Below are 27,392 nucleotides of genomic sequence, written 5' to 3'. Positions count from 1 at the left end.
AACACAGGTAACACAGGGATGAGACAGTGAAACTGTAAGTAAATTAGAAAAATGCTACATCTATGTTAGATAGCTAGTTAGCTACCTCAGCTAACCAAGCCTGTTTAAACGTATGCGAGAGGAGCATAAAAATGAACTTAAACCTGCCGTTTAGCTGGTTTAATGTCTCTCCAAGCTGGCTTTATTCTTTACTTCCTGTGAGCTGTGTATAAAACAGCACTCTGATTTCTACACAGTACCGACAGAGATCCTAGAGTTTGGATCCGTCATCACATCTGAAAAAACTCCTAATATTAAAGGAAACACTGCAATGTGACTTAAAATAAATGAGTCATTGTTTGGCATATATTATTAGCCATACTATGAGTCTTTTCACTTATTTGAGCTAACATGGCAAATGTTCAGTGCATCTCTAATTAGACATTTCTTTTTCCCCATTGAAAACCTCTGAAATGTGATAAAGATGTAGATGAATGGTCACAAGCCCTCAAATAAAGTTAAACTGCTTGCATTTTTTGCAACAGGAGTAGCATAAGGTCTCCCAAAAGCAGTATGAAAGACTGGTGGAGAACATGCATGTTAAGACACATATAAGGGATTAAAAATGATTCCACCAAATATTGATTCAAACGTATACCTATAAATATTAATTGTGTGTGTGTGTGTGTGTGTGTTGCATCACCTTCTCCTTGATGCTGTGTTACTCCACAGACTAATCCCACTTACCCAACCTCACGTGTGAAATCACTAAATCACTTCCCTGAATACCATGATAGTGGCATACTGCTTACCCATGAGTCTTTATAGTGATGCCCTGCAAGTGCAGTCATAGCTAGTAAAGATCATGATTTCTGATATGAGGGCCTCAGTGTATTGAATAAGACTATAGGATCAGGCTAGAGGTGTAATAAAAAAAAAAAAAAACGATATTGTATTGTCACGATATTTTGTTATATATTGGTGTCAGAAGTGTTTAAACCCCGCCCATTAGATAGCAGTGTTATTAGATCCCACTGTTCTGATTGAATAAAAGGTAAAGATTTCTTTTACGCAGATTTTATAAATGTGTTTTTATATTTCATATTATAGTTTTTTTTTATGTAATTTAAATAGTTGCAATATATCGCCTTGCTTACAGTGCTATAATATATTGGAATTAGAGCTGGGCGATTAATTGATTTTATCGATTAATTAAAATTTACAGTTAAGGACAATGTGTTTTTATGAAAATCGATTTTCTCTGAGTTTCTCCCGTGTACCAGGTTCTGTATGCACTACAGTTAAGATTTTTTTGCAAATTCATGAGAAAAGATCATCTCATTTTATAGAACACTGGCACTTATTTAAAAGCTTTGTTTTGCAATTCAAGCCCAGTAGGGAAAAGTCTTTACGTAATAGCATATTAAATTGTACTTGTTTTCTACTTTGTAAGTTTTATCAAAAAGGGCACCATTTTATTTATTTATTTATTTATTTATTTTTTTTTTTTTTTAAATGTGTTTTTTTATTTATTTCTTTTTTTTTAAGTTTGAGGGTGCATTGTGTCAGTACCTAAACTATGTTGGAGAAAGCTTTCTAAAAGATACTGGATGTTCTCACTGTTTACAATTATTTTGCTTGTTTCTAGTTGCACTTTAACCACAAAGGGAGCATTTTAAGGGAAAACAAATTAAATAGGAACTAGTTTTTAACCATTTCTTTATCTTCTTTAGTTTGATTTTTAGTAGGGGAAAAAAACGATGTAAATCGAAAATTGGATAAAAAAAAAAAATCGAAGAGATTTTTTTTAGGCCATATGGCCCAGCTCTAATTGGAATATATTAATTGTAACCCTGTATTGTAATGTGTATTTAGATATGTATCACATCACCACCAAGTTCTTACCAATACAGAGTCCTAGATCAGACTTTAGGTTGATAATAGGCTGCTGTTTTACCTTTTTTACTTCAAATAAACCTACTTTACTCATTGGTCTGTAAAAACATGGTCATTGGCACATCTGAATGGGCTGCTTTGTTTTTTTAACAGGAGCTCCAAGGCTAATGCACCTAATATGTAACGGAAGCTCACACCCCAGCAGATAACACTGTGCAAACTGCACACCTGATCCATTAAACTAAGCTGTTGCAGGAGCAGTTTGGTGAAGATTTTTTTTTTTATTATTATTTAAGATTTATTTGTCTTTAGATTTGGGTTTGTCATCAAATCATTACTTTTCTAAATCTCCACTTAGTTTTATTAGGTGGTTTATGACATCCTAGGACACAGTTCAAGCTTTTATCTGCTTTTAGCTTTAGCACCATCTTTAGCCTGCTTTGTTTCTCCTTGATAAACCCAGGGATAAAAATGCTGAATAATACTAATTGTGAATTTAATCAAGCAATCAATCAACCTTTTTTTTCACTCGGGAATACATTGAGGGTGACCCTCATTTACAATGCTGCTGAGTATTGTAAAATATTTAATAAGAAATTAGAAATAATAAGAAACAAAATAGTAAAAAAAAAAATAAAGAAATAAAAGAAGTACAATTTTATACCGACTTTTAATAAAAACGAATAAAATATATACTTAAAAAGTACTTTAAAAAATAGGAAATTTTAAAAAGACCATAAAAAATTGACACATAAAAAGTAAAGAATTTGCTAAATATAAAATTAAGAAAAAGGTAAAAATATTAAAAGTAAAGCAAAATGAAAAGAATGATAAGAGATGATCAAATGAATAATAAATTAAGAACATGGGAATCAAAATAAAAAACATTAAAAACACTAATTAGATAAATAAATAAAAATAAATAAAAAATAAATTAAAAATTTAAATAATAAAAAGATAAGAAACTAATTTAAAAAACTCATTTAAAACATATCACAAGCTTTCTGATGGTGCCTAGAACCTAAAAATATAAAATGCTTCTATGATCCCAGTGAGCTGATCTTCACAATTTCCTGTAGTGAATTCCAGATTGCTGTTGCAGATTTTCCCAGTTCAGTAAAAAGTCTCGGTACCTGACAGGTGATCCAGTTCTTCTGAACACTGTGAAAATGTACGATCTATAAGAGCAGCATCCACTTCTCATGTTCTCACTCTGTCGTGTGAAGACCCGGGATTTCTGTGTGTTTTAATGTAGATTCAGTGAGCTCATCTCCGCTGCTTTGCTTGTTTGTGTGTGTGGATGGTAGGGTTGCAACGGTATGAGATTTTCACGGTATGATAACCGTCTCAGAAAATACCGCGGTATCACGGTTATCACGGTATCACAGTTTGTTACATATATTATTAAACTGACCCTTAAAGAAATTACAACAAAGGTTTTTTGTTCAATTAACTATTTATTGTAGAAACCTGGAACAACTATATAGATAATGTCTCCTTAAAAAAAATAAACTGTACACCATTAGGTGAAGGAAACCAGGTTTTTCCACTACTCTTAAGGTCATTAAGGGTGTATATAATTATATATATATATATATATATATATATATATATATATATATATATATATATATATATATATACATACACACACACACACACACACACACACACACACACACACACACGTGTCACACATTACATGTCCTCTAAGAAGTAAAGATCCTGTGTTTAAACTATTCAGTACAATTATTTAAGTTTAAATTATTTAATATCTGATAAACTGAGCCTGGGTCAGTGTCTGATCAACAACTGTTGTAAACGTCCGTTTTACTGCCAAGTTGGTATATAACCAGATAGAGGGGATTTATTTCTGAGTCTGGTTTTAACACATGAAAAACAGGCACGTCAGAATTTGAAAATTAACGCATGTAAATGAATGGCGTCTTTCACATCCAGTCCGGCGAGCACCTTTACACGGACACGTGAATCCGTCGTAGCACGCACTTCACGCCTGTACCTGCGTGCCCAAATTTCGGATAACTCAGCGCTTTTGCGGGCGCTTACCGCATGGGTTGTGCACGACTACAAAGAGATTTTATTTATGTTCAGATTAAAATTATAAACTAAACACATACTTTGCGCTGCACGGCGGGGTGGTGTTCTTGGAGATGGGAGAACAGGTTTGACGTATGTCCACCTTTAGCTGTGACTTTACGGCCACATTGATTATAAATCGGATAACCATCCTCGAGTGCGTTCGGCGGGTCTCTGAAATAGTCCCACACTGCTGATTTTAGTTTAGCCTTTTTTTAGGCGGACGGAGATTTGTTTAGTCTGATGCACTTTCTGCTGTTCTCACCGCTGTGTGCTGAGCAGCTGAAGCGGAGCAGAGTTGCGCATGCGCGGGTGAGTTTCTCCGCTGGCTTGCGTTTTACCGGTAATAAGCAAACACACACGGTATGATAACCGTGCATTTTAATACCATGGTATACCGTGAAACCGGTTACCGCTGCAACCCTAGTGGATGGAGATGGAGCTCACACATTACAGCCACATTAAAAAGCATGAAGCCCCAGTGGCTCATTGTTTGTTTATTCATTTATTTGTTGTTCATTTGTTTATTCGTTATCTTTGGTTAATTTTATTGTTTTTTAATTTTCAATCACTAAATCTAAACTAAAATAAGTTTTCAGTATTTGTAATTATTTCTGTACAATATAAACATTTAATTTAAACAATTAACACTTTTATAAAAGAAGTACTAATTTGCATTAGGGGTTGTAATGTTCCACAAAAGTCACAGTTCTGTTTTTAACTTGGTTTAAAACTCACGGTTTGATACAGTTTGAGTTTGTGACATAAGAAGCAACAGGAAACACACAAATACACTGCCCAACTGTATAGGCTAACCTGAACAACATCTTATTCTAACACACAGTCCTGCAGTTTATAGTTGTTCCACCTTGTGTGGTATGATGCCTCCCTGAGGTACACAGACTGTACAACTGTCCATGCATGAACCACTATGGTTTAAGTTAAAGTAAAACCGAGGTAAGACAGACTTGTTTTTCAGTCGTTTTAGTGCAAATAGAACAGCGAGAGATAAAGAAGAAAACGGAAAAGTGAACAATTGTGACATAAGTTGTTAACCTACAACTTATTTACGTTTGTGACATATTAAAGATATATTTTTTACAAAATATCACAGAGGTGCCCCGAGTGGTCCAGCGGACTAAGACGCTGTTTCGAATCCCGGTCATGCAGCTTGCTATCAGCTGCCGGAGCCCTGAGAGAGCACAATTGGCCTTGCTCTCTCTGGGTGGGTAGATGGCGCTCTTTCGTCTGTGAGCTAATATATCGGGACAGAGTCGCTGCGCTTTCCTCCGAGTGCGCTGTGCAATACTCTGCAATGCTGCATCAGTTTGATAAGAAGCCGTGATTGGTTTCACGTGTCGGAGGAGGCATGTGCTAGTCTTCACCCTCCTTATGTTGAGGCATCACTAGTGTGAGGGTATATAGTTGAGTAGCAGCTGAATGGGTCGGGCAATTGGCCAGATAAATTGGGAGAAAAATGAGAGAGAAAAAAATATATACTGTTACAGATACAAATCCAAAGCCTAATTTGGGCTAAAATGAAGAGTTAAACCATAATAATTATAAACAGTTGATTGTTTGCTTCTTGCTGCATATTCTGTTTCTTACCCGTGTTATCTCTCTCTCTTTCTCTTTCTCTCTCTCTCTGTCAGGTTGCAGCTCTGCAGGAGGAGAAGGGCAGTCTGCTGGCAGAGAATCAGCTCCTGATGGAGCGCCTCAACCAGTCCGACTCCATCGAGGACCTGAACAGTCCTGCAGGGCGGCGACACTTTCAGCTACAGACCCAGCTGGAGCAGCTGCAGGAGGAGACCTTCAGGTGAGAACGAGAATGTAACAGTTGAGAAAAACTTGATTTGATAATGTGTAAATCGGTACAGAGCATAGTACTCTAAGTACTTTAACTGTACTTACTAAAATTCACTGTTATTTTTAATTTTATTAGCTAGCAGTTTTCCCCATGTAGCTTGTTTTTACATGGTAAACGCGCAGGCTATAGTCCGATATACTCTCCTCTGAATAGCGAAAGAGCTAGCACTTAGCACAGTTAGTGGCTAATGCTAAGGCTAAGGCTCCTCCGGCAGTGCAAGCCGGCGTTAGCAGCAGACTACAGGCCAATAATAGTCACCTCTGAGCGGCAAAAGTGTTAGCGCTCAGCGTAGTTAGTGGCTAATGCTGCTCCAGCAGTGCTAGCCAGAGTTAGCAAGCTACACTCAGATGATGGGTAAAATTGATGGGTAAAATTCGCACGTAAGGAGCTCTGACGATGTTTGGAAAATTAAAGGATTATAAGTGTGCCTTATAGTGCAAAAAATACAGTATATTGTATTTATAAAAAAAACTAAACATTGAAACATTGCTGTAGAATGACGCTAATGCCATTGTATTTTTTATATATTTTTTTATTATTATTAAATGACTAATACATATAAAAATACATATGTAATGCTTTTTTGCTGTTAAAACTATACAGGCTTCTACTGAACTGATAAAATCGCTAATACTAACTTTTACTCACGCTTCCACTAATAATGCTAATGCTAATGCTAACGCTGGCTTCTTGCAGCAGGGTGAGCGAGTCGGAGCTCTCTCATATAAGCTGGGAGTGCCAGCCCCTGCCCTTTCCTCTGCCTCCCCAGAGCAGCAGCCCCTTACTGGCCCTGCCCCAGTGGAGGTAACAGCTCCTAGCATGGGCACTGAGGGCACCTCCCGGGCATAGGCACCCTCTCACTGGGGCACCTCCCGGGCATAGGCACCCTCTCACTAGGGCACCTCCTGGGCATAGGCACCCTCACACTGGGGCACCTGATGGGCTTAGGCTCTCTCTCACTGGGGCACCTGATGGACTTAGGCTCCCTCTCACTGGGGCACCTGATGGACTTAGGCTCCCTCTCACTGGGGCACCTGATGGGCATAGGCACCCTCTCACTGGGGCACCTGATGGGCTTAGGCTCCCTCTCACTGGGGCACCTGATGGGCTTAGGCTCCCTCTCACTGGGACACCTGATGGGCTTAGGCACCCTCTCACTGGGGCACCTGATGGGCATAGGCTCCCTCTCCCTGGGACACCTGATGGGCTTAGGCTCCCTCTCACTGGGGCACCTGATGGGCTTAGGCACCCTCTCACTGGGACACCTGATGGGCTTAGGCTCCCTCTCACTGGGGCACCTGATGGGCATAGGCACCCTCTCACTGGGGCACCTTATGGGCATAGGCACCCTCTCACTGGGGCACCTAAAGGGGCATAGGCTCCGTCTCACTGGGGCACCTGATGGGCATAGGCACCCTCTCACTGGGGCACCTAAAGGGGCATAGGTACCCTCTCACTGGGGCACCGGATGGGCATAGGCTCCTTCTCACTGGGGCACCTGATGGGCATAGGCACCCTCTCACTCGGGCACCTCCTGGGCATAGGCACCCTCTCACTGGGGCACCTGATGGGCATAGGCACCCTCTCACTGGGGCACCTAATGGGCATAGGCACCCTCTCACTGGGGCACCTCCCGGGCATAGGCACCCTCTCACTGGGGCACCTGATGGGCATAGGCACCCTCTCACTGGGGCACCTGATGGGCATAGGCACCCTCTCACTGGGGCACCTCCCGGGCATAGGCACCCTCTCACTGGGGCACCTGATGGGCATAGGCACCCTCTCACTGGGGCATCTAATGGGGCATAGGCACCCTCTCACTGGGGCACCTGATGGGCATAGGCATCCTCTCACTGGGGCACCTGATGGGCATAGGCACCCTCTCACTGGGGCACCTCCCGGGCATAGGCACCCTCTCACTGGGGCACCTGATGGGCATAGGCATCCTCTCACTGGGGCACCTGATGGGCATAGGCACCCTCTCACTGGGGCACCTCCCGGGCATAGGCACCCTCTCACTGGGGCACCTGATGGGCATAGGCACCCTCTCACTGGGGCATTTAATGGGGCATAGGCACCCTCTCACTGGGGCACCTGATGGGCATAGGCATCCTCTCACTGGGGCACCTGATGGGCATAGGCTCCCTCTCACTGGGGCACCTAAAGAGGCATAGGCACCCTCTCAGTGGGGCACCTCCCGGGCTTAGATACCCTCTCACTGCGGCACCTAAAGGGGCATAGGCACCCTCTCACTAAGGAACCTAATGGGGATTAGGCACCATCTCACTGGGGCACCTAAAGGGGCATAGGCACCCTCTCACTGGGGCACCTGATGGGCATAGGCATCCTCTCACTGGGGCACCTGATGGGCATAGGCTCCCTCTCACTGGGGCACCTAAAGAGGCATAGGCACCCTCTCAGTGGGGCACCTCCCGGGCTTAGACACCCTCTCACTGCGGCACCTGATGGGGCATAGGCATCCTCTCACTGGGGCACCTGATGGGCGTAGGTTCCCTCTCACTGGGGCATCTAAAGGCGAATAAGCAGCCTCTTACTGGGGCATCTAAAGGGGAATAGGCACCCTCTTACTGGGGCACCTGATGGGCATAGGCTCCCTCTCACTGGGGCACCTCCTGGGCTTAGACACCCTCTCACTAAGGAACCTAAAGGGGATTAGGCACCGTCTCACTGGGGCACCTGATGGGGCATAGGCATCCTCTCACTGGGGCACCTGATGGCCGTAGGTTCCCTCTCACTGGGGCATCTAAAGGGGAATAGGCACCCTCTCACTGGGGCCTGGTGCACCTGATGGGCATAGGCACCCTCCCACTGGGGCACCTGATGGGCTTGAGGGATATAGGTAGATCTGGCAACCCTTTTGTTTTACAGTTTGAGCACTTGGAACACTTCACTGTTTGTTTGTTTTTTTGTGTACAGACCTATTGGTTTGCGTGGGTTTTAGTGCACAGTGGGGACCTCTTGTTTTTGGCTTATTAATCTAAAGAGTTTTGATTAAGTCTTAACAAAAATATGTGTGTTTGTGGGTGTGTGTGTGCGCGGTTGTTTGTCTTTCAGGCTGGAGGCGGCTAAAGACGACTACCGTATCCGCTGTGAAGAGCTGGAAAAGGAGCTTTTGGAGGTCAAAGGTCAGAATGAGGAGCTGACCTCACTGGCTGACGAGGCGCAGACCCTCAAAGACGAAATGGATGTTCTCAGGTGAGATAATATCCACTCATTTGTAGGACATCTTAAATATGTAGATGTATAGTAAAAATGACTGCATTCAGTTACTTTAAGTTGCACCCATTATTACTGACAGTTTTGCTAGTCCCAACAAAGAAGTATTGACAATTAATTAAGATTCTTTGCACCAGTGTGGGAATTCTGGGCCAGTGTTGCTATCCAATATTACACATGTACAGCTCTGGAAAAAAATTAAGAGACCACTTTAGTTTAGTCACGTCACAGAGTACAGGTGTACATGTGAGTGAAAAACTTGGGTGCAGATTCGCACCATTCCCATGAGAAATGGCTGAAATAACAAAAAAGATGCTGAGCTTTTAGACCTCAAATAATGCAAATAAAACAAGTTCATATTCATAAAGTTTTAAGAGTTCAGAAATCAATATTTGGTGGAATAACCCTGGTTATTTTAATCAAGGTTTTCATGCATCTTGGCATGTACTTCTCCACTAGTCTTACACACTGCTTTTGGATAACTTTATGCCTTTATTCCTGGTGCAAAAATTCAAGCAGTTCAGTTTGGTGGTTTGATGGCTTGTGATCATCCATCTTCCTCTTGATTATATTTTAGAGGTTTTTTAATTTGGTAAAATCAAAGAAACACATTTTTAAGTGGTATCTTATTTTTTCTTTCCCACAGAGCTTTATCTGCCAATGCCGATGCTGATACGCATGTGTAACACTCTTGTATAACTTTAAAATGAAAAAATAAAAAAATAACTCTTAAATCAGTGCGTTTTAAAGTAGCTTGGCCAGTGTTGCTTGATCCTATTCAGGCATATAATATTTATATCAGCAATTATTGGTTTGATATATGCCATGTCAGCAAAAAATATAAATAAATAAATAAATAAATAAAATGAAAAACCCTGTCAATACCGATATGATTCAGATATCATGGTGCATCTCTACTGATTAGAAGATGATAAATATCAACCTATTGGTACTAAGATTAATTCTGGATGTGGACTAGAGGGGTATAAGACCCCCAGTATTGAGTTGTGAAACTGATGGAGCTCCATCCAATTTTTTGTAATTTTTGTAAGATAAGCAAACAAAATCTGCTGCTGTTATCAGAATAATTGACAGTCCCACACCAGTCCAGACCTCAACATCATTAAGTGTGTTTTTCCTTGATGCTGACAAATGAATAACTTCTATGTTATATTAGTTTTGACTGGAAAATGAAAACGAATGATGCGCTTTGACTGCTCTACAGTGCTGTGTCTCTTGATCAGCTCAGAACTGATGTATGTTTCTTATCTTAGACACTCGTCAGATAAAGTGTCGAAGCTGGAGGCGCAGGTGGAGTCGTATAAGAAGAAGCTGGAGGATCTGGGGGATTTGAGAAGGCAGGTGAAGCTGCTGGAGGAGAAGAACACCAGCTACATGCAGAACACAGTCAGCCTGGAGGAGGAGCTGCGCAAAGCCAACGCAGCCCGTTCACAGCTGGAGACCTACAAGAGACAGGTACGCTTAAGAGTGAACAATACGCCAAAATGACACAAGTAATCTAGTTTAAAAGAATTCTCCGCTTTTAAAATGTTGCAGATGTGTTTAAAATACAAAATGAAAGCACTTCTAAATGCAGCATTTCAATTATTTATTTAAAAACACTTATTATTCTATTTTTATTTTATTTATTAAACATATTGAATATTTTTTTTTTGCTTACGTTTTAAATTATAATTGCACTTAGAAATGCATTTAAATGGAAAGTAAATCAATTTCTTGCTGTAGAGTTTTACATTTTTGTCTATTGAAAATAATTTCCTTTGATTCATTTATTAAACATTTTTTTATTCACTGATGTTTTTAAATATTGCAGACAGATATTTATTTAAAAATAATAATAAATCCTCTACTAGTTAGAGCATTTTGCTTTCTGCACATTTAGTATTTAAAATAGTGTTTAATTTTAGATATCTTTAGTTGAAAAACATGATGAAAAAACACAGCTTGAAGCTGAAATGTGATATAATGGCTTAAATTACATTAAAATTCATAAACTAGGGGCGCCGAGTGGTAGAGCGGGCTAAACGCTACCACTATTATCAGAAAATTGCTGGTTTGAATTCCGGTCATGCAGCTTGCCATCAGCTGCCGGAGCCCTGAGAAAGCACAACTGGCCGTGCTCTCCCTTGGTTGGGTAGATGGCGCTCTTTCCACTCATCACTTCTAGGGTGATGTTGATCAGCACAAGGCGTCTGTGAGCTGATGTATCGGAACTGAGTCGCTGCGCTTTCCTCCGAGTGCTATGCTGTGATACTACCCAGCAACGCTGCATCAGCAACAGTTGGAAAAGAGGCGAAGTCTGACTTCACATGTATTGGTGTTGTGTCATTACTAGTGATAGTGGATATACAGCTTTAAAAATAAACGAAATTCACAGAATGACTCGATATACAGACCTTTAGCTAAATTGCTATGGAACAATACTGATACTATAATGCTTATGTAGTTTAAACAGAAAGACATATCTCAGGTTAAATGCTAATATCCCTGCTGCACTAGTTTTAACCATGCTTAATGATAAATGTTTGTGTTTGTAGGTGGTGGAGCTCCAGAACAGACTGTCGGAGGAATCGAAAAAGGCAGATAAGATGGAGTTCGAGTGCAAACGTCTGAAAGAGAAAGTGGACTCGCTTCAGAAAGAGAAAGACGTAAGGACTAAACTTCTCTTTTATAGTCAAATAAATCCATATGTATCTTTATCTACACAATAGGGGTGTGACGAGATCTTGTGGCACGAGATCTCGCGATATTAAACGTGGCGATATTTCTCATCAAGCTTAAACCTGTCTCGCGGAAAAAAAAAATAGTTTAGTGTGGACTTTTTAAGTGGGATCTGGCAACACAGCAGGAGGACGTTCTGTTTGTGGTGTATGCAAACGTAGTATCAGCGCCCCCGGGAGGGAGGGGGTGGAGGAGATACGTTCTGTCATTACTAGCCCACCGCTCGCAAAACCAGCAAGCTGATTGGCTGTTTATCCTGAGAAAAAAAAACATTTTGGGCTTTCATTTGGCGCCCCCTTTAGTGCAGCGCCCCTAAGCGTCGCATAGGCTGCATACTACCTTTTGTCTGGCTGCATTTTGGCTCCAGTGGAAACAATAAAACGGTATTAGAGTGACCAACAAGACACAAACCATATATAAATACTGTAAGTAAATCCTACACGTGACTGTTTCATAGGCAGCTGTACTAATCCCTTAGCTCTGTACTGTATTAAAAAATGTTCTGTCTCTGTTTGCACTTCAAGCATAGTCTTAATATGACTGGTTATGGTTCTGCATAGTTAAATTACAAGAGATTTAGGAGAAAAAAACACAAACCATAGTCTTAATATGACTGGTTGTGGTTTGCACTTATTGTTTGCACTATATAAGATCTAGAAACGTTTTATTTTTTATTATTTCTTATAAAATCAATATTTGAGAGAAACCAGTCTGTTAAATTTGCGTTATATGATTTTGTCAAATAAAACTCTAGTTTTCAAGCCATTTTTCATTTTTGAGGTTTTCTTTAAAAATGTATTTTTAAATCTCGTCTCGTTCTCGTGAACGCAATACCGTGTCTCGTCTCGTCTCGTGATATTAGTGTCTCGTCACACCCCTTCTACACAATAATGTTAGAATTAGTTTCTATAAAAATAACTTTTACGCCACTGCAGTGAATGCAGATCTTACTCAGAGCCACCTCTTCATGAACAGCTAGCTGTACACGTGCATTTGTTGACAAGCTGGGAGATACAGTGGCTCAGATGTAGCTGTACTGTGTGTTTATGTTTAGAGTGATGAATAGACATGACAGCTGCCCCCCCTCTGTCCTTCCTGCTCAGCCTCTTCCTGTGCCTTTATCACAGATCCACATGTTTCCTGTCCCTCTGTCTGCTCTCTCTCTTTTGATCTTTGATCATCTTTTTTCTTTTATTTTTCTTTCCTTTTCATTGTCTCTTCTGACAACAATGTTTGGTTCAGTATTTTGATATACGAAGTACATCCTGTTATAGGCGTATCATGCTTATCCAGTATCATGTTTATTATACTGAAATACTGGAATGAACATGAGGTCATTGGTTCTGTGCAGAGTAAGAGCCTACGCAGTGACCTGTTTTCTGAAAAAAAAATCCCTTTTATTCATCAAAATTAAGCTTTACTTTGGAATGTCTTGCATTGTACTCTACACAGTTACACTACACCTACTAAAGTGTCCTATATGTTCCTGTAAATAGCAATATAACATCTATATATTCACAATTATATATTATACCTCTACATTCAACAGTGCAGTATTGTACTAGTGCATCTCAAAATATACTAGAATATCATTGAAAGCTACTTTATTTCAGTAATACAGTTGAAAATGTGAAACTCATATATTATGTAGATGTATTACACAGTGATCTATTTAAAACGTTTTTTAATTTTATTTATGTATTTATTTATGTTTTCTATTTTTGTTGATTGTGGCTTTCAGCCAATTAGTACTTAAGGGTGTGTGGGCAGTGTGCCAAGTCCTGCTGGAAAATGAAATCCTCTCTTCCTAACTGGTCCCTACCTTTCACAAAACTAAATCAGTTCTGATTGGATGTTGTCCCTGACAAGCATTTTTGTCTCGTTTTTATTCGTCGACAAAAATGTAATTTCAGTTTTATAATTGAAGTTTTTATTATTTGATGCTGTTTTTATTTAGTTATTGTTTTTTTGACGAAAACTATGATGAAAATTAATAGTCAACGTAATTAACACTGGTGATCATCTCTCTCTTTCTCTCTCTCTCTCTCTTTCTGTAGCGGATGAGAACTGAGAGAGACTCTCTGAAGGAGACGATAGAGGAGCTCCGGTGTGTCCAGGCTCAAGAGGGTCAGCTTACTTCAGGTACACCACCAGCCAGAACATCACAGCGCAGCTTTCTGACCTCCCATAATCATACTCAAGTCATGAAGCTGCTGTAGAGGTCTGGAAATACAGGTGTTGGATGTACAGCTTTTGTTGTCTGTGTTTCTCTGTTTACAGGACTGGTTCCACTGGGCAATAATGAAGGGTCTGATTCACTAGCTGCTGAAATCATCACTCCAGAGTTCAGGTAAGTTCTGCTCTGTCTATACACACTTAACAGCTAAAACATGCACCAATCAGTCAAATCATTAAGCAGCACTAGCTAGGATTTCCTTGATTTTTGATCTTTTTAAAGAAGTAAAAATACAGTTTGAAACTCACTGCAGCGCTGCATTGAGGTGTAATAGGAGGAATAGCGGTGCTCTCGTGTCTGTGCCGGAGCTCCTCTGAGCTCAAACTAGACTCTGTAAGTTTTCTGAGGTGGCCGCGACCAACGCTCGCGAGAACTGCGACCTGCTTTCCGACCTTTAGTTCTAACAGTTCTACAAGAACTACTGGTTCATTCCTTACAAACTAACATACAGACACTCTGGCAGAAGCTGGAAAGAGACCGAATATGTCTGTGAAAGCCAGAAAACGAGAAAGAGAAACTAATCCGCCTGAAACATTTATTACACTCTACAACTGTAGGGGGAGACCACGAGCACAAAATCTCAATCCTACCTAGTGGAGCTTTAACCCAAAAGAACACACAGCGAACATCCTGAGAGCATTACAGGACAGCGTGTATATCTGTGATCATCTGACCTTATTTACAGAACGTACATTAGGTGTGCTGGGTTAGTGCTGGAGATAAAACTAGCTAATTTTAAGTGTTTTTTTTTTTTTTGTCTCTACTGGTCTTTTTTAAGCATTTATCAATTTAAAGATTTTAATAAAATATTTTATGTCCCAAAGAACAACATTTTAAAATTCAATTCACAAAATTGTCGTTGTACCATTTATGTAACATTAGGATTTTAATACGGTGGCCAAGAAAGCCCAGCGCAGTGCAAATTGAAAAGCGCTGCAAAAGCACAAAACACATCCATCAAAATTACAACACAGGCGCAGCAAATAGAAAAACGCGCTGCAAATACAACCACAACACAACGGAAATGAGTCACAACACAACGGAATTTTCCCGGGGGACCTTAAAAGATGCTGTACCAGCTGTATACAAAGGACAATAAGTGGCAAACAAGCTTCTGAAAAGTAAGTTATGATTATTACCTGTGATTACCACGGTTGTGTGCATATTATTAAAAGTTCTGCTTCACAAAACGCCTTGTTTGCCACTTATTGTCCTTTGTACACATAGTGAAGTCCGAGACGTTACTGAAGACGCAGCTTAGCTGGTACAGGTCCCCCGGGAAAATTCCGTTGTGTTGTGACTCACTTCCGTTGTGTTGTGGTTGTATTTGCAGCTCGTTTTTCTATTTGCAGCGCGTTTTTCTATTTGCTGCGCCTGTGTTGTAATTTTGATGGATGTGTTTTGTGCTTTTGCCACGCTTTTCAATTTGCACTGCGTCGGGCTTTCTCGGCCACCGTATTTTAACCCTAAAATATTAACATTAATGTGCTATATTTATTACAATAAGAAAAAAAAACTCAAAGCTCAATTTTTGTAAGAGATTTAATTTTAGGTTTTGTATCATTATTATGGATCACTACATTGGCCACTGATTGTCTGGCTCCTGTTGAAGTGCAGTATCTGCTCATAAGGCAGTAAGTGAAGGTGATGTGTTGCACGCAGGAAAAAACAAATATATAAAAATATACAGTTATAAAATACCACAGTACTGTGTTTTTCGTACTTTACTTTACTCAGGGAGTCCTGGGTTAATTTTCTTTTATGGGGGTCCTTTGTAATTTTATTCCTGTCCGGGACAACCATGTACGTGTTTTTCCCAGACGTCCTCTGAGAAAATTACAGGCTGATTTACCTACTGTTTTCCTCTGAAAATTTTAGTCCCATCTGGACACACATTTCTGAATTTCATCACCTCATGTTTAATAAAATAGCTATTTGTTCACTGCTGCACACCATAATTACATTTTGGGTTTTTATTTTCATGGAGATCCACGCAACAGCTACACAACAGCGAGTGGAAGTGGAGGAGCTACTGAACGCGATGTCACGTTACCGAGAAAGCCAAAAAAAAAAAAAAAAAAAAAAACTACTGGTCCTCCTGTTTATTCAATCGCAGTCCCACATGGGCAGCGTTTTTTAGCTTGCATGGGACCTGACAAAAGTCACGGGACATGATACATTACGATTAGAATTATTATTATTATTACATTGTTGGTTGGTAGGCCTGTCACAATAATTACATTATCGACTTATCATTAAATAAGTGGACATAACCTCAATCATTTTAATAATCGTGATCTCGTCCATTGTATTTGCACTTACAAAATGCACTTACTAATATTGTGACTGTGGGCGTGGCTCCAGTGAACCGGTAGTGCAGAAGTACAGAGACACACAGACACAGGGAGTAAATTAACTTAAAACGTACCTTTTATTAGGAAATATGGAAAAAATCAACACCCAAAACTAGTGCTGGGCGATATGTGAAAAGTCATATATCACGATATGGATTTTCTAATATATCACAATAACGATATATATCATGATATATCACATTTAAGTATGTTTTCAGTTATTTTCGAAAAATATGACAAAATAATATCATTGCTTACTTTTTTCCAACTTTATTTTAAAGTGACATTAAACCAAACTTTCACAAATGAGACATGCTACCTTTTAGTGCAGCAATATATATATATATATGTATTAAATTAAAACAGATGAGGTAGATGCAGTAGCTAATTATTTCAAAAGAACAATGCGTCTCCATTGTTCAGCTCTTATGAGTTTAATAACGTAAAGCAGCCTCATGCGCAAAACCACATTATGAAGCTTTTTTTGCGAAGATTACTTTATTATCCCTTATATAAACCGAGTTTATGCAAAGTGACCACACCAATACATTTCATCGTAGCCTACTTTATATATTTGCGTGAATAATTGATGAAATTACTGTAGAAACGATAGGGACGAAAAAGGTTAAGTAGCATGATAGAAACTTTTTCTATCGTCCCCATGATATTTATCGTCACATTGCACAGCACTACCCATAACAAACTTAAAGAAACAGAGTAACATCCCAGTGCGGCTCTAGTCGATTGATTTTGTATCTCTTGCCTCAGTCTTTCTCTCACCACCAGCATATCTCTAGATTAAAGGCAAAGTATTTATGCTGGTCCAATGTGGGCCAGCTGGGACAGACCCACGGTTCCCCTGCCTCCGCACTTTGCGATGTGTATATTCATATATATATATATATACTATTTATGACTATAACCTTTTTTGGTTCAAGCTGGGAACTTTTCGGCTTCCAAAATTAGGTCTGTGAACAGGAATGGAAAGTTTGTCTTTTTAAAAATGCCAACAATATCGTTTATTGCAATAAATTCTGGGACAACATATCATGTTCAACCTATATTTTTATCGTGACAGGCCTATTAGTTGGCTTTATATGAAAAGTCAGTATTAATCAGCAGTGAACTCACACAGCAGGTCTTACTGTAGTAAACGGGGCTTCTCTGCTTAAACCAACAGTGCTGTTTGTTCTGCTCTTTGATGAGAGAGAGAGGAGACAGTAGCTCATCTCCTGACAAGTGTCTCTGCGTGTGTGTGTGTGTGTGTGTGTTATTCATCAGCTTTAATACAGCTGGCGTGCAGATGTTGAGTTAAAGTGTTGTAGTCTGAAGTCTTCATTTCCTGCCTGCAGTCAGTGAAGGCTTTAACAGCAGCAGCAGCAGCAGCAGGAGAGCGAGCGAGTGAACGCTGCTCAGACACAGCCTGCAGCTCTCATGTGCTCCATCCATCCCTCCCTCTCTCTCTCTCTCTCTCTCTCTCTCTCTTCCTCTCTCTTCTTCCATTCCTTTCTCTCTCTCTCTCTCTCTCTGTTTATTTTTCCTGCGTGGAGCGCCTGCAGGCCAGCGTGGCTGTGCACACACAGATAACTGATACACACAGTCTCACACAGCAGCAGCAGCACAGTCGATCTGTCTGTGTAGGATTGTTTCACAGCTCTTATCAGCTGTGTTGTACAGTGTGTGAACAGCTGGAGATCAGAGATACTGAGAGAAGAATTGTTTATCTGTATGGGGATATGCAGAATTAGGCAATCTAACAATATATTTTATCGCTATCATGATCATAGTGTACTTGTATATTATGTTATTAGATGCAGTAATAGTAATATTAAATATATATATATAATAATAAAAAAATGCTATTGACTTTTTTGCTTGGTTTGCAAGTATAACAACTAAACGTTGTCTCTTTGTACAGGAAGTCATTTCGCAAAGAACAATGTCAACATACGGGGACATTTGTTTTTTTTTTTTATATTCAAAATGATCCTTAGTCCAAAAACAAAATAAGTATGTAAACCACAGTAATAGCTGAGCTAAAATAGTGAATTATCTTAGTGTTTTTGTGATTTAATACAGTGATTTTCAAAAAATATATATTACATTAAAAAATATATAAAAAAATAAAAGTAATTAATGCTCATCTGATTTGGTACCCATTGTTTATATTGGGATAAAGAGAGAGAAAGTTTCTTACTAATGTACTCTGAATGCAGAGAAGCGAAATATCTAATTTTGTGGTCTTATTCATTTCGTGGATTTTTGATGTTTAATTTTATTGTAGTAATTTTATACATATAGTTGTCAGCAATTTTTTTATTAAATTTACTTTGTATGAGTATGTAGGTTTAAATGGGTTTTTGAAGGCTATTTTTCAAAAATACATTTATTTGGTTTCTATAAAAGTGGGTCGCAACTTAATGACCATGAGAGAATGTGTATCCTGGGATGAGACCAGTTGAAAACCTCTGATTGAATACACCACCGGTTGATTTACAGAAAGATAACTCTGAATGGTCTCTATGTAATCTGTATAAATATCTGTGTTGTGTGTGTGGTGTGTGCAGGGAGAGGCTGATCCGTCTGCAGCACGAGAATAAGATGCTGAAGCTGAATCAGGAGGGATCTGATAACGAACAGATCGCCCTGCTGAAGAGTCTGCTGGAGGACGCTAACGCCAGGAAGAACGAGCTGGAGAGTGAGAACAGGTAACGCAGTCCAGCTGCTTTCTCCATGTGACGAGTTAGTTTTACACATTCTACACAAATTTGAGTGAAACAAGGAACTTTGAACAGGAATCCTGTAATCCTGTCAATCCTTTAACTTGTGAATATGATGTGAAAAGCTCATTAGAGAAAGATCGCTCGATAATGTTTTGGCTTAAATTTGCCACCGAAATATAGTGTAATATTCTCTCCTCTTTTATTTTACTGGACTTGCAGTGTTTGCATGAGTATTATATGAACCTAAGAGTGTTTTTACACCAGCACTATTTGGTCCGGTTAAAAGATCGTTCATATTCTTGATGCGGTACATTTAAGCAGGTGTGCAAACAGTAATCACACTTGGGTGCTGATCAAAACATTTCATCTATGGAATGCTGCAGACCGGAGCCCCCCAGTGGGCGTGGCTAAAGGGCAGAGCATGTGTCAATCATTTTCGACTGCAGCCAGTCAGATACTACACTTTCGTTGTCAATCATTTTTTATTAAGTCAATCATCAGACAGACCAAGCTGTCCATCATTTTTTACTGCAGCCAATCACCTTAACAGATCTGTCAAAAGAAGGCGGAAACTGCGGTGCTACCGGTTAAACATAGCGCGATTTAAACTTCTGAACAGTGATGAAGCTGAATCTGTAAAAGTATTTTACAAAATAGTATATTATCAGCTTAAACACATTTATGTGCTATTGTAGTTGTAGTCTGCCTATATGCTGCTTTTAAACAGAAGTAACTGAATGAAAACGTTAGAAAAGCCCTTACTTTAGATATTTTTAAATCAAAGATTAAAATACTCATTTTTCTGGAATGGCACTTTCGTGTGTTTTTTCCTTTATTGCAGTAATTGCATTAAATCTTGTATATGTATGTATATCAGATACTGTATATCAGATACTATATATATACACGATTTAATGCACATGCTCCACCCTTTAGCCACGCCCACTGGGGCTCCGGTCTGCAGCATTACCCTTCTTAAACATTTGGACCGAGACCTGCTAGAGGAGGTGGTTTTGGTCTGGTCTTAAATATACTCTGTTTAATTTGTGGTGAGAACATAATCCCGTCTCAATTCAGTCCCAGCTATCAAAAATATACTCCTTTTATTTTATCTCAACTGCTAATAAGGCTCATTTAGTCTAATATATTGGCCAGATAACACTAATAACCACAGCTGTGAACACTTGCTGCCTCTGCTGCTCCATGCTGTTTACATGCTTGTTATGAGCAGCATTCTCTGCTTACATCTGCGCACCACGTCCTATTGAAAACACTGTTTAAAAAAGCACAACAGCAAATTTTCAATGTTCTGTATTAAAGCAGCTTAAAACTGCAAAGATATACAAGCTGGAATACAGAATTTTTGTTTTTACTATATTTACTTTAATGTAAAGCTCTGACCAATCAGCATTTTGGTGCGTTTAGGTTTGTGCCTGTGTGAATTCAAACCAAACAGAGGGAGAAACTCTCCAAATAAATGAACTCATCCACTGATCCAGACCATAGAAACCAACTACAGGTGTAAAATGTGAAAACGTCTTAATCACATGCTCTCTCTCTCTCTCTCTCTCTCTCTCTAACAGGCAGGTGAATCAGAGGCTGATGGCGGGTCAGAGTGAGGTGGAGGAGCTTCAGAAGAGTCTGCAAGAGCAGGGCTCTAAAGCTGACGATGTGAGTAGTGCTCTCAAACCATCATTGTCACCATTGTCTTCACCACAGTAAAACTACTGTAGCTGCTTTAACTCTTATAAACAAACAGACAAATTATGTTTGATGTTCAGATTCTAAATATGGGTGTAAAAACAAATCCATATACCAGAGTATTACAGTATTATGTTTTGTAGTTTATATTTGCTTGTTATCAGTTTTCTTTTGCAGTTCTGTTCCTTTAGATTGCTGTAGAACATTTTATGTGAAACATTTCTACTAATCCCATTGTCTTTTTAACACACTGTGCTGTTTTGTATGTGTTTGTGTGTTTTTATGTGTGTACAGTGCTGTCAGAGTGTTTGCCCCTTCCTGATTTTTGTATTATTTTTTATTTGTTACAGTCCTTAAAATGAAAAGATTGGTGTAAAATGGACTTTAGGTGTAGTAAAACATAACAAGTATGAACTTTTGTCAAACTTTTGCCCACCTCTATTCATCCCCAGCATTCTGAAATACAGCACTTTTAGCCAATGTTCCCAAGAGGCTTACAATGCTAGTGATAGGGGCATAGTGTTACCGACTGACAAATACAAACAAAACCTCAGCTAATTATTATTGCCCTACATACCTTTTTATTTTTTATTTTTTTGAAAATCGAGAGTGAACTACACATTGGTATATCCATGTTAGCATCAACGTAGAACATCTATCTTCTGGTCTATGTTTATACATAAGGCACAATGGATTATAAGGTGCATTAAGGCGACACTAGTAACGAACGGGGTGTCTCCAAGTAAAGCTAAGCCAAGTAAACAAAACTGTAATTCTTAAAAACACATTTTCTTTCAAAATCAAACAAACGTTGGATTTTAATCTACACAGATTTCTCTCGTAAAAAAAAATATTTGGGAGAGTAAAGCACATCTATTTACTTACAGTAAGTTTAGATTTCCAGATTTCCACTAAGGCTGGGTGCAGCAACATTAGCATTACTAGCTAATGGCTAGCGCTACACTGAGGAACCCCGAGTGTTCCAGTAAACCAGGGTGATATTATTTAGCAGTTTGTCCCACATAGCTTGTTTTCACACGGTAAACACGCAGACCACAGTCGGATATACTCACCTCTGAGCAGCGAAAGAGCTAGCGCTTAGCTCAGTTAGCAGCTAATGCTGCTCCAGCAGTGCTAGCTGGGGTAAGCAGCAGGCTACAGGCCGATACTACTTATTATGAACTGCTCCAGGTTCCAGGAGGGGAAGCAAACACTTTTGCACAGCACTGTGTGTTTATACTGTTTGTATATATGTGTGTATTAATTTGTGCATGAGTTACAAACAGGCCTTTTTTTTAGTCTGATTATCTTCAGCTTATGATGTCACTCATGTTGTAGCGTCACCATGGCATGCCATTGGCTCTCCTGTCCGTTCGGTGCGGAGGTTAACGGCTCATGAGCGATGACATCACCAGGAGCACTGTCCATGTGCTGTGTGGCATGTTCCTCCGTTACTGTCTGTGTGTCCTTTGGGTTGTGTCTCGCTCGACTTCATCCATTCCACACTCTGTCTCTCTCTCTCTCTCCCTTCTGTCTGTCTGTCTGTCTGTCTGTCTCTCGCCCACTGTGGACAGGCCTCTCTCAACTCAAGCCCTCTTTTCTCTCTCTCACAATCACCCTCTCCTCAGGCTTCTGTAAGTACAGCATGCGGGAATTCACCACTCTGCGGCTGTATGGATGTTTGTGTCTCAGCCCCCCTCTCTTTAATGAACCCCTGTAATGGCAGGGCAGCTAGCATGCTAATGCTAAAAACAAATCATGTGCGGCCTGCATGCTTGGTGCCTCTTTGAAGCCCCAGTCAGGAATTACTTGTAACTGCAGCAACCAGCATATAAACCAATTAAATTTAGCAAAAAGCATTTTGTGGACTATAAGGTGCACCGTATTATAATGCGCACTGTCAGTGAATGTCTATTTTCTGGTCTAATTTCATATATAAGGTGCGTTAAGCGACACTAGTAAGGATGCCTACATCGTAGTGAGCAAGGGTGTCGCCATATTTCCCTTCTAATGGGGAAACTGGGGGAAGCACCTGTAATTCCTAAAATAAATAAATAAATAAATAAATAAAAATTTAAGATTTCTCTCCTGAAAGCTGTTTATTTGGGTAAGTAAAGCACTTCCGTTTATTTACAGTAAGCTTAGATTTCCAGTATTTTGTCTAAAGATGAGTTTTCAGTGAAGTTTCTCCAGCACTAAGGCTGGGTGCAGCAGCTACCGGGACGTAGATGCCGCCCAACAATCTAGACAGAGGAACCCTGATTTTTTCAGTAACCCAAGGCGCTATCAACTAGCGTTTTTTTCCCACGTTGCTCGTTTTAACACAGTAAATATGCAGACTACAGTCCAATATATTTGCTTATGAACAGCGAAAGAGATAGCGCTGCTGTTAGCGGCTAATGATAATGCTGCTGCACCCAGCCTTAGTGCTGGAGAACTTCACTGAAAGCACACACTTATAAAGCTGTACTTCAGTGGATTGGCTTTACTGCTCCTAGAATTCCTACATAATTCCTACAGATTATAATTTTTGGGAAAATTAAATGATTTAAGTGCGATTGTGAGATCTGAAAAAAATACAGTTGAGCCAACAAGCAGGCCAAAACTAAATTAAGTTGACCAGTCCAGAACCTTTGCCCTCAGTTTCTTTAGCAGGGCAGTTGTCATCTTGGAGGTCTTTATGTAGGGCAACATTATTATTATTATTTTTTTAGATTCTTAGAGAGTTCTTTGCCATGAGGTAACTTGTTAAACTTGTTTACCTGTGACCAGTATAAGAGAGTGTGCGAGAGATAGCACAACACGTCTGTCCCCATTCACAATAGAGACCTTGTAACAATGGCACATTGCACCGGGGAGCGAATATGGCTAATTGAGTACAATTAAAGTGTTATTTTCACACTTTTGTTGCCAGCAGTTTAGACATTAATAGCTGTGTGTTGAGTTGTTTTGAGGACACAGCAACTTTACACTGTTATACTGCGGCTGAACACTGACATATCTTCAGTGTTATCCTATTAAAGAGATATAATAAAATATATGTGAGATGCTGTACTTGTACTATTAGTACACAAGACATAATTGGGATGCAGCTAATGACTTTAGTATAGGCGTCAGTTATTTTTTTTACTTTCACCTTTTATTAGACTATATTTAAGAAGGTAAATTGTGTAAATTATATTTAAAATTACACCAAATGCAAATAAGTTTAGCTTTTCTATGCTACAAACTGTAACAGTACCATTCTGCCGGTACCTGACTGGGGCTTTGAGAACAACAGATTTGTTGGAGTTGAACAGGTTTTTCAGTGAGAATTGATTTTGTTGATTGATCCAGGCTACATCTTCCAGCCCGTTAGCCAGCTAATGCTAATGCTAACGAGCGCTCAGTCTTTCAGGCAGAAAGGAGAAACGGGAGAGTGGCTGTTTCTACCTGCTTCTGCATGACCAGTCCAGAATCAGAATCGCACGGTCGTTACCCATCTCTGTGTGTGTGATTTGTAATTGGAATTAATGAGATCTCAGAATGTCCTCCCTGTTTTTTTTTTTGTGGGAATGGTTCTTTTTTTTGCTGTTTTTTATTTGTTTTATTGATTTTTGTATGTTTTTAATGGATATGCTGGATTTAACATGTCTAGTACCTCTTGATATCACTGAAATCAGCACCTGCGCTGCAATAAATTATATCCTGTGGTTTTAATTGAATGTTGATTGTAATACTCAGTGGTGCCGTCTGCTGGATTACAGAAGAAATAGAGCTGACTATTTCAGCAGCATATAAAGCAGATTATGAGCAATCTGGATACCTTACTGGTTTTTGCAGATTTTTACAGAAACTGAACTAGAGCACTCACTTCACGACTGAACATGATGCACTACATCACCAGATTGAAGTTGGGTGTGATTTTAAGGCTAAAAACTTTCATTCTGACTGCACTGCAAATTTCTGCTAAAGTAATATATTGTAACTTCAACTTAAGAGACAGTTCAAATTCACGTTATTTGTTGTTTAGAACAAAACCCATGCAAGTGCAAATGTTAGTGTTTACTACATAGCCTTTTACAAAATAATGATCCTACCATCCCCATGTGCAGCAGCTGAGATTCAGATCATTTATAGGAGTTCATTCTGTTATCTACAAACACGACCCAGTAATCAAACCTGCTTCCAATGAACAATAATATGATTAAAGCAATACGTCGATTTTTTTAGTTCACAGTCATTAAAGTGAAATTTAAGGTAAATTGTTCTTAAAATGCACAGATAATAGTGTTGTGGGTACATTTTAATAGTCAAAAGCATATTTTTTTATTATTACTGTTATTATATATTTATTATATTGATATAATATCATTGTTTTTTTGTTTTTTTTTTATTCTGATTCTATATCAGGTCACGTTTTCCCCTTTAACTATTGGCCTTCTCTAAAGATTGGCTGAGCTGAAATCCTGGAAAATTATTGAATTTTAACGTTCTGTTTTTCATGCCTGGAAAGTGCTGGAATTTTGGAGAAAGTGCTTGAAAATCTAACTACATTTACTTTGCAATAATTAAATATCTGACTAAATACGTTCGCTTAAAGAAAAAAAAATCACAGCATAAAAAAAGGCTTTAATTTGTTCTCCTCCTGCTATTCCCAAAATTCCCAAAATTCTGGTTGTGTTTAGATAAACATAATACCATCTCTTGCAGTGTAACAAAAAGCAAATCAATAATTTTGAGTATATGTATGTGTGTATAAATGCTCTCAACTCATCCTGAATTTGACATACTACAGTAACAGTAATTAAATGAATAGGGTAAACAAGCGGTGAAGAACATTGGTATTTAAATTGTGTGAAACTGACACAAATAAATCCATAATTCCTGTTATTTACTTAATTAGAAGTATTTTTTCTCAGTAGTATAGTCACTGTGAAGTGTGGAGAGTAGTTTTGTGTTATATTAATATTAATCGCTGAATCTCAGTGTTGAGAAATCACTGTTATCATAATTTACCACAGCTGAAAGATGCTGGAAAAACTTGAAATTGGGCATTGAAAGTGCTTGAACTTTACCTTGTAAAAGGTGTAAACACCTTGATAATAATAAGCATGTCATGCTTTTAGAAAAATTGGTACTTATGCTGAGATTGAGGGTCAGTTAGTTCCACTGTGATTCAGCAGAGGGCGCCACACTGTTAAGAATCATGTACCGTGTGATTGAAGTGTGTGTTACTGGTGTTTTAAATCAGCGTATTTCTCTCTCTTGTAGACGGTTCTGCTGAAGAGGAAGTGCGAGGAACACTTGTGAGTTTATTTCACTTTTTCTCTTTGTTTCTGTAAGAGAAGCTGGTGATAAATGAAATATTAGTCTCATTATTCTGCTTTTAATCATGTAGAGAAAAGCTGAGAGACGCCACGAACGAACTGCAGAAGAAGCACAGCGTCATCGAAGACCTGGAGACCAAATACAGCTCGAGCGGTCAGTGGATGAATCACTTTATGAATCAGTTTATGAATCAGTTCATGAATCAGTTCATGAATCAGTTCTGCATTGATTCTCAACCTTGCAAGAGATGCTGGATTGACTCCTTTTGAGTTTCTCTGGCTTTCTTTGTTCTTTTGTTCTTTCGTTCTTCCTTTACCTTTCTTCTTTTCATGTTTTCCTTGCTCTCTTTTGAACACTTTCTTTCTCTCGCTCTGTGTATCTCATTCTTTTTTATTTCACACTCTCCCTTGCATTCTTTCATTCTTCCTGGCTCTTTTGCACTCGTCCTCTTGCTCTCTCCCCCTCTTTATCTTACTCCTTTTTACCTTTTGCTCCCTCTCTCTATTGCTCTCTCCTTCTCGTTCTCTTTTGCTTCCTTTCTCTCTTGTTTTGTCTCACTTTCTCTCTCGCTTTATTTTCTCTCACTCTCTTGGTCCCTCGTCACTTCTCTCACTCTTTTTATATTTCACTCTCCTCCTCTTGTTTATAATCTTTTGGTTTCTTTTTCTCATGCTCTCACTTATTTGTACTTTTTATCTCTGTCCTGCTCTCTCATTCTCTTTAATACCTCTCTCTCTCTCTCTCTCTCTCTCTCTCTCTCTATCTTTCTCTCTCTTTATTTCTCTCTCGCTCGCTCACACTTGCTCACTTACTCAATCACTCACTTTGGCATTCTTTCTTTCTCTCTGTTTTGTAAATCTCTCATTTGTTTTCTTTTCACTCTCACTCTCTTGGTCACTCATCATTTCTCTCATTCTTTTTATATTTCACTCTCCTCCTCTTGTTTATAATCTTTTGGTTTTCTTTTTCTCATGCTCTCACTTATTTGTACTTTTTTATCTGTCTTGCTCTCTCATTCTCTTGTTTAATATCTCTCTCTATCTATCTTTCTCTCTTTTTATTTCTCTCTCGCTCGCTCACACTTGCTCACTTACTCAATCACTCACTCTGGCATTCTTTCTTTCTCTCTGTTTTGTAAATCTCTCATTTGTTTTCTTTTCACTTTCACTCTCTTGCTCTCTCTTTCTCTATTTAATATTCTCTTCCACTTCTCTCATTTTTATTTTCTCTTTTATCCCTTTTTTTTACCT

The 27,392-nt window shown here is 39.1% G+C and overlaps 1 protein-coding gene across 3 annotated transcripts in view; it reads left to right on the top strand.

Annotated features, from left to right (window-relative positions):
* The window catches only part of hook3 (hook microtubule-tethering protein 3), a 77,492-nt gene that overhangs the window by 34,784 nt on the left and 15,316 nt on the right, over window positions 1–27,392 (top strand). For 2 of the 3 annotated variants that reach the window (XM_049463499.1, XM_022668825.2), the window contains exons 9-18: window positions 5,625–5,788; window positions 8,915–9,055; window positions 10,351–10,552; window positions 11,635–11,745; window positions 13,876–13,960; window positions 14,099–14,168; window positions 18,976–19,116; window positions 20,715–20,802; window positions 26,086–26,120; window positions 26,213–26,295. In XM_049463499.1, the coding sequence (XP_049319456.1) occupies window positions 5,625–5,788; window positions 8,915–9,055; window positions 10,351–10,552; window positions 11,635–11,745; window positions 13,876–13,960; window positions 14,099–14,168; window positions 18,976–19,116; window positions 20,715–20,802; window positions 26,086–26,120; window positions 26,213–26,295 (1,120 nt within the window). Of the gene's footprint in view, window positions 1–5,624; window positions 5,789–8,914; window positions 9,056–10,350; window positions 10,553–11,634; window positions 11,746–13,875; window positions 13,961–14,098; window positions 14,169–18,975; window positions 19,117–20,714; window positions 20,803–22,406; window positions 22,467–26,085; window positions 26,121–26,212; window positions 26,296–27,392 lie in introns of all 3 variants that reach the window. The other variant, XM_049463466.1, reaches the window with a different exon arrangement.

Source organism: Astyanax mexicanus, chromosome 1 (assembly GCF_023375975.1).
Source record: "Astyanax mexicanus isolate ESR-SI-001 chromosome 1, AstMex3_surface, whole genome shotgun sequence".
Classification (NCBI taxonomy): Eukaryota; Metazoa; Chordata; class Actinopteri; order Characiformes; family Acestrorhamphidae; genus Astyanax; species Astyanax mexicanus.
This window is presented reverse-complemented; position numbering and strand designations above follow the sequence as displayed.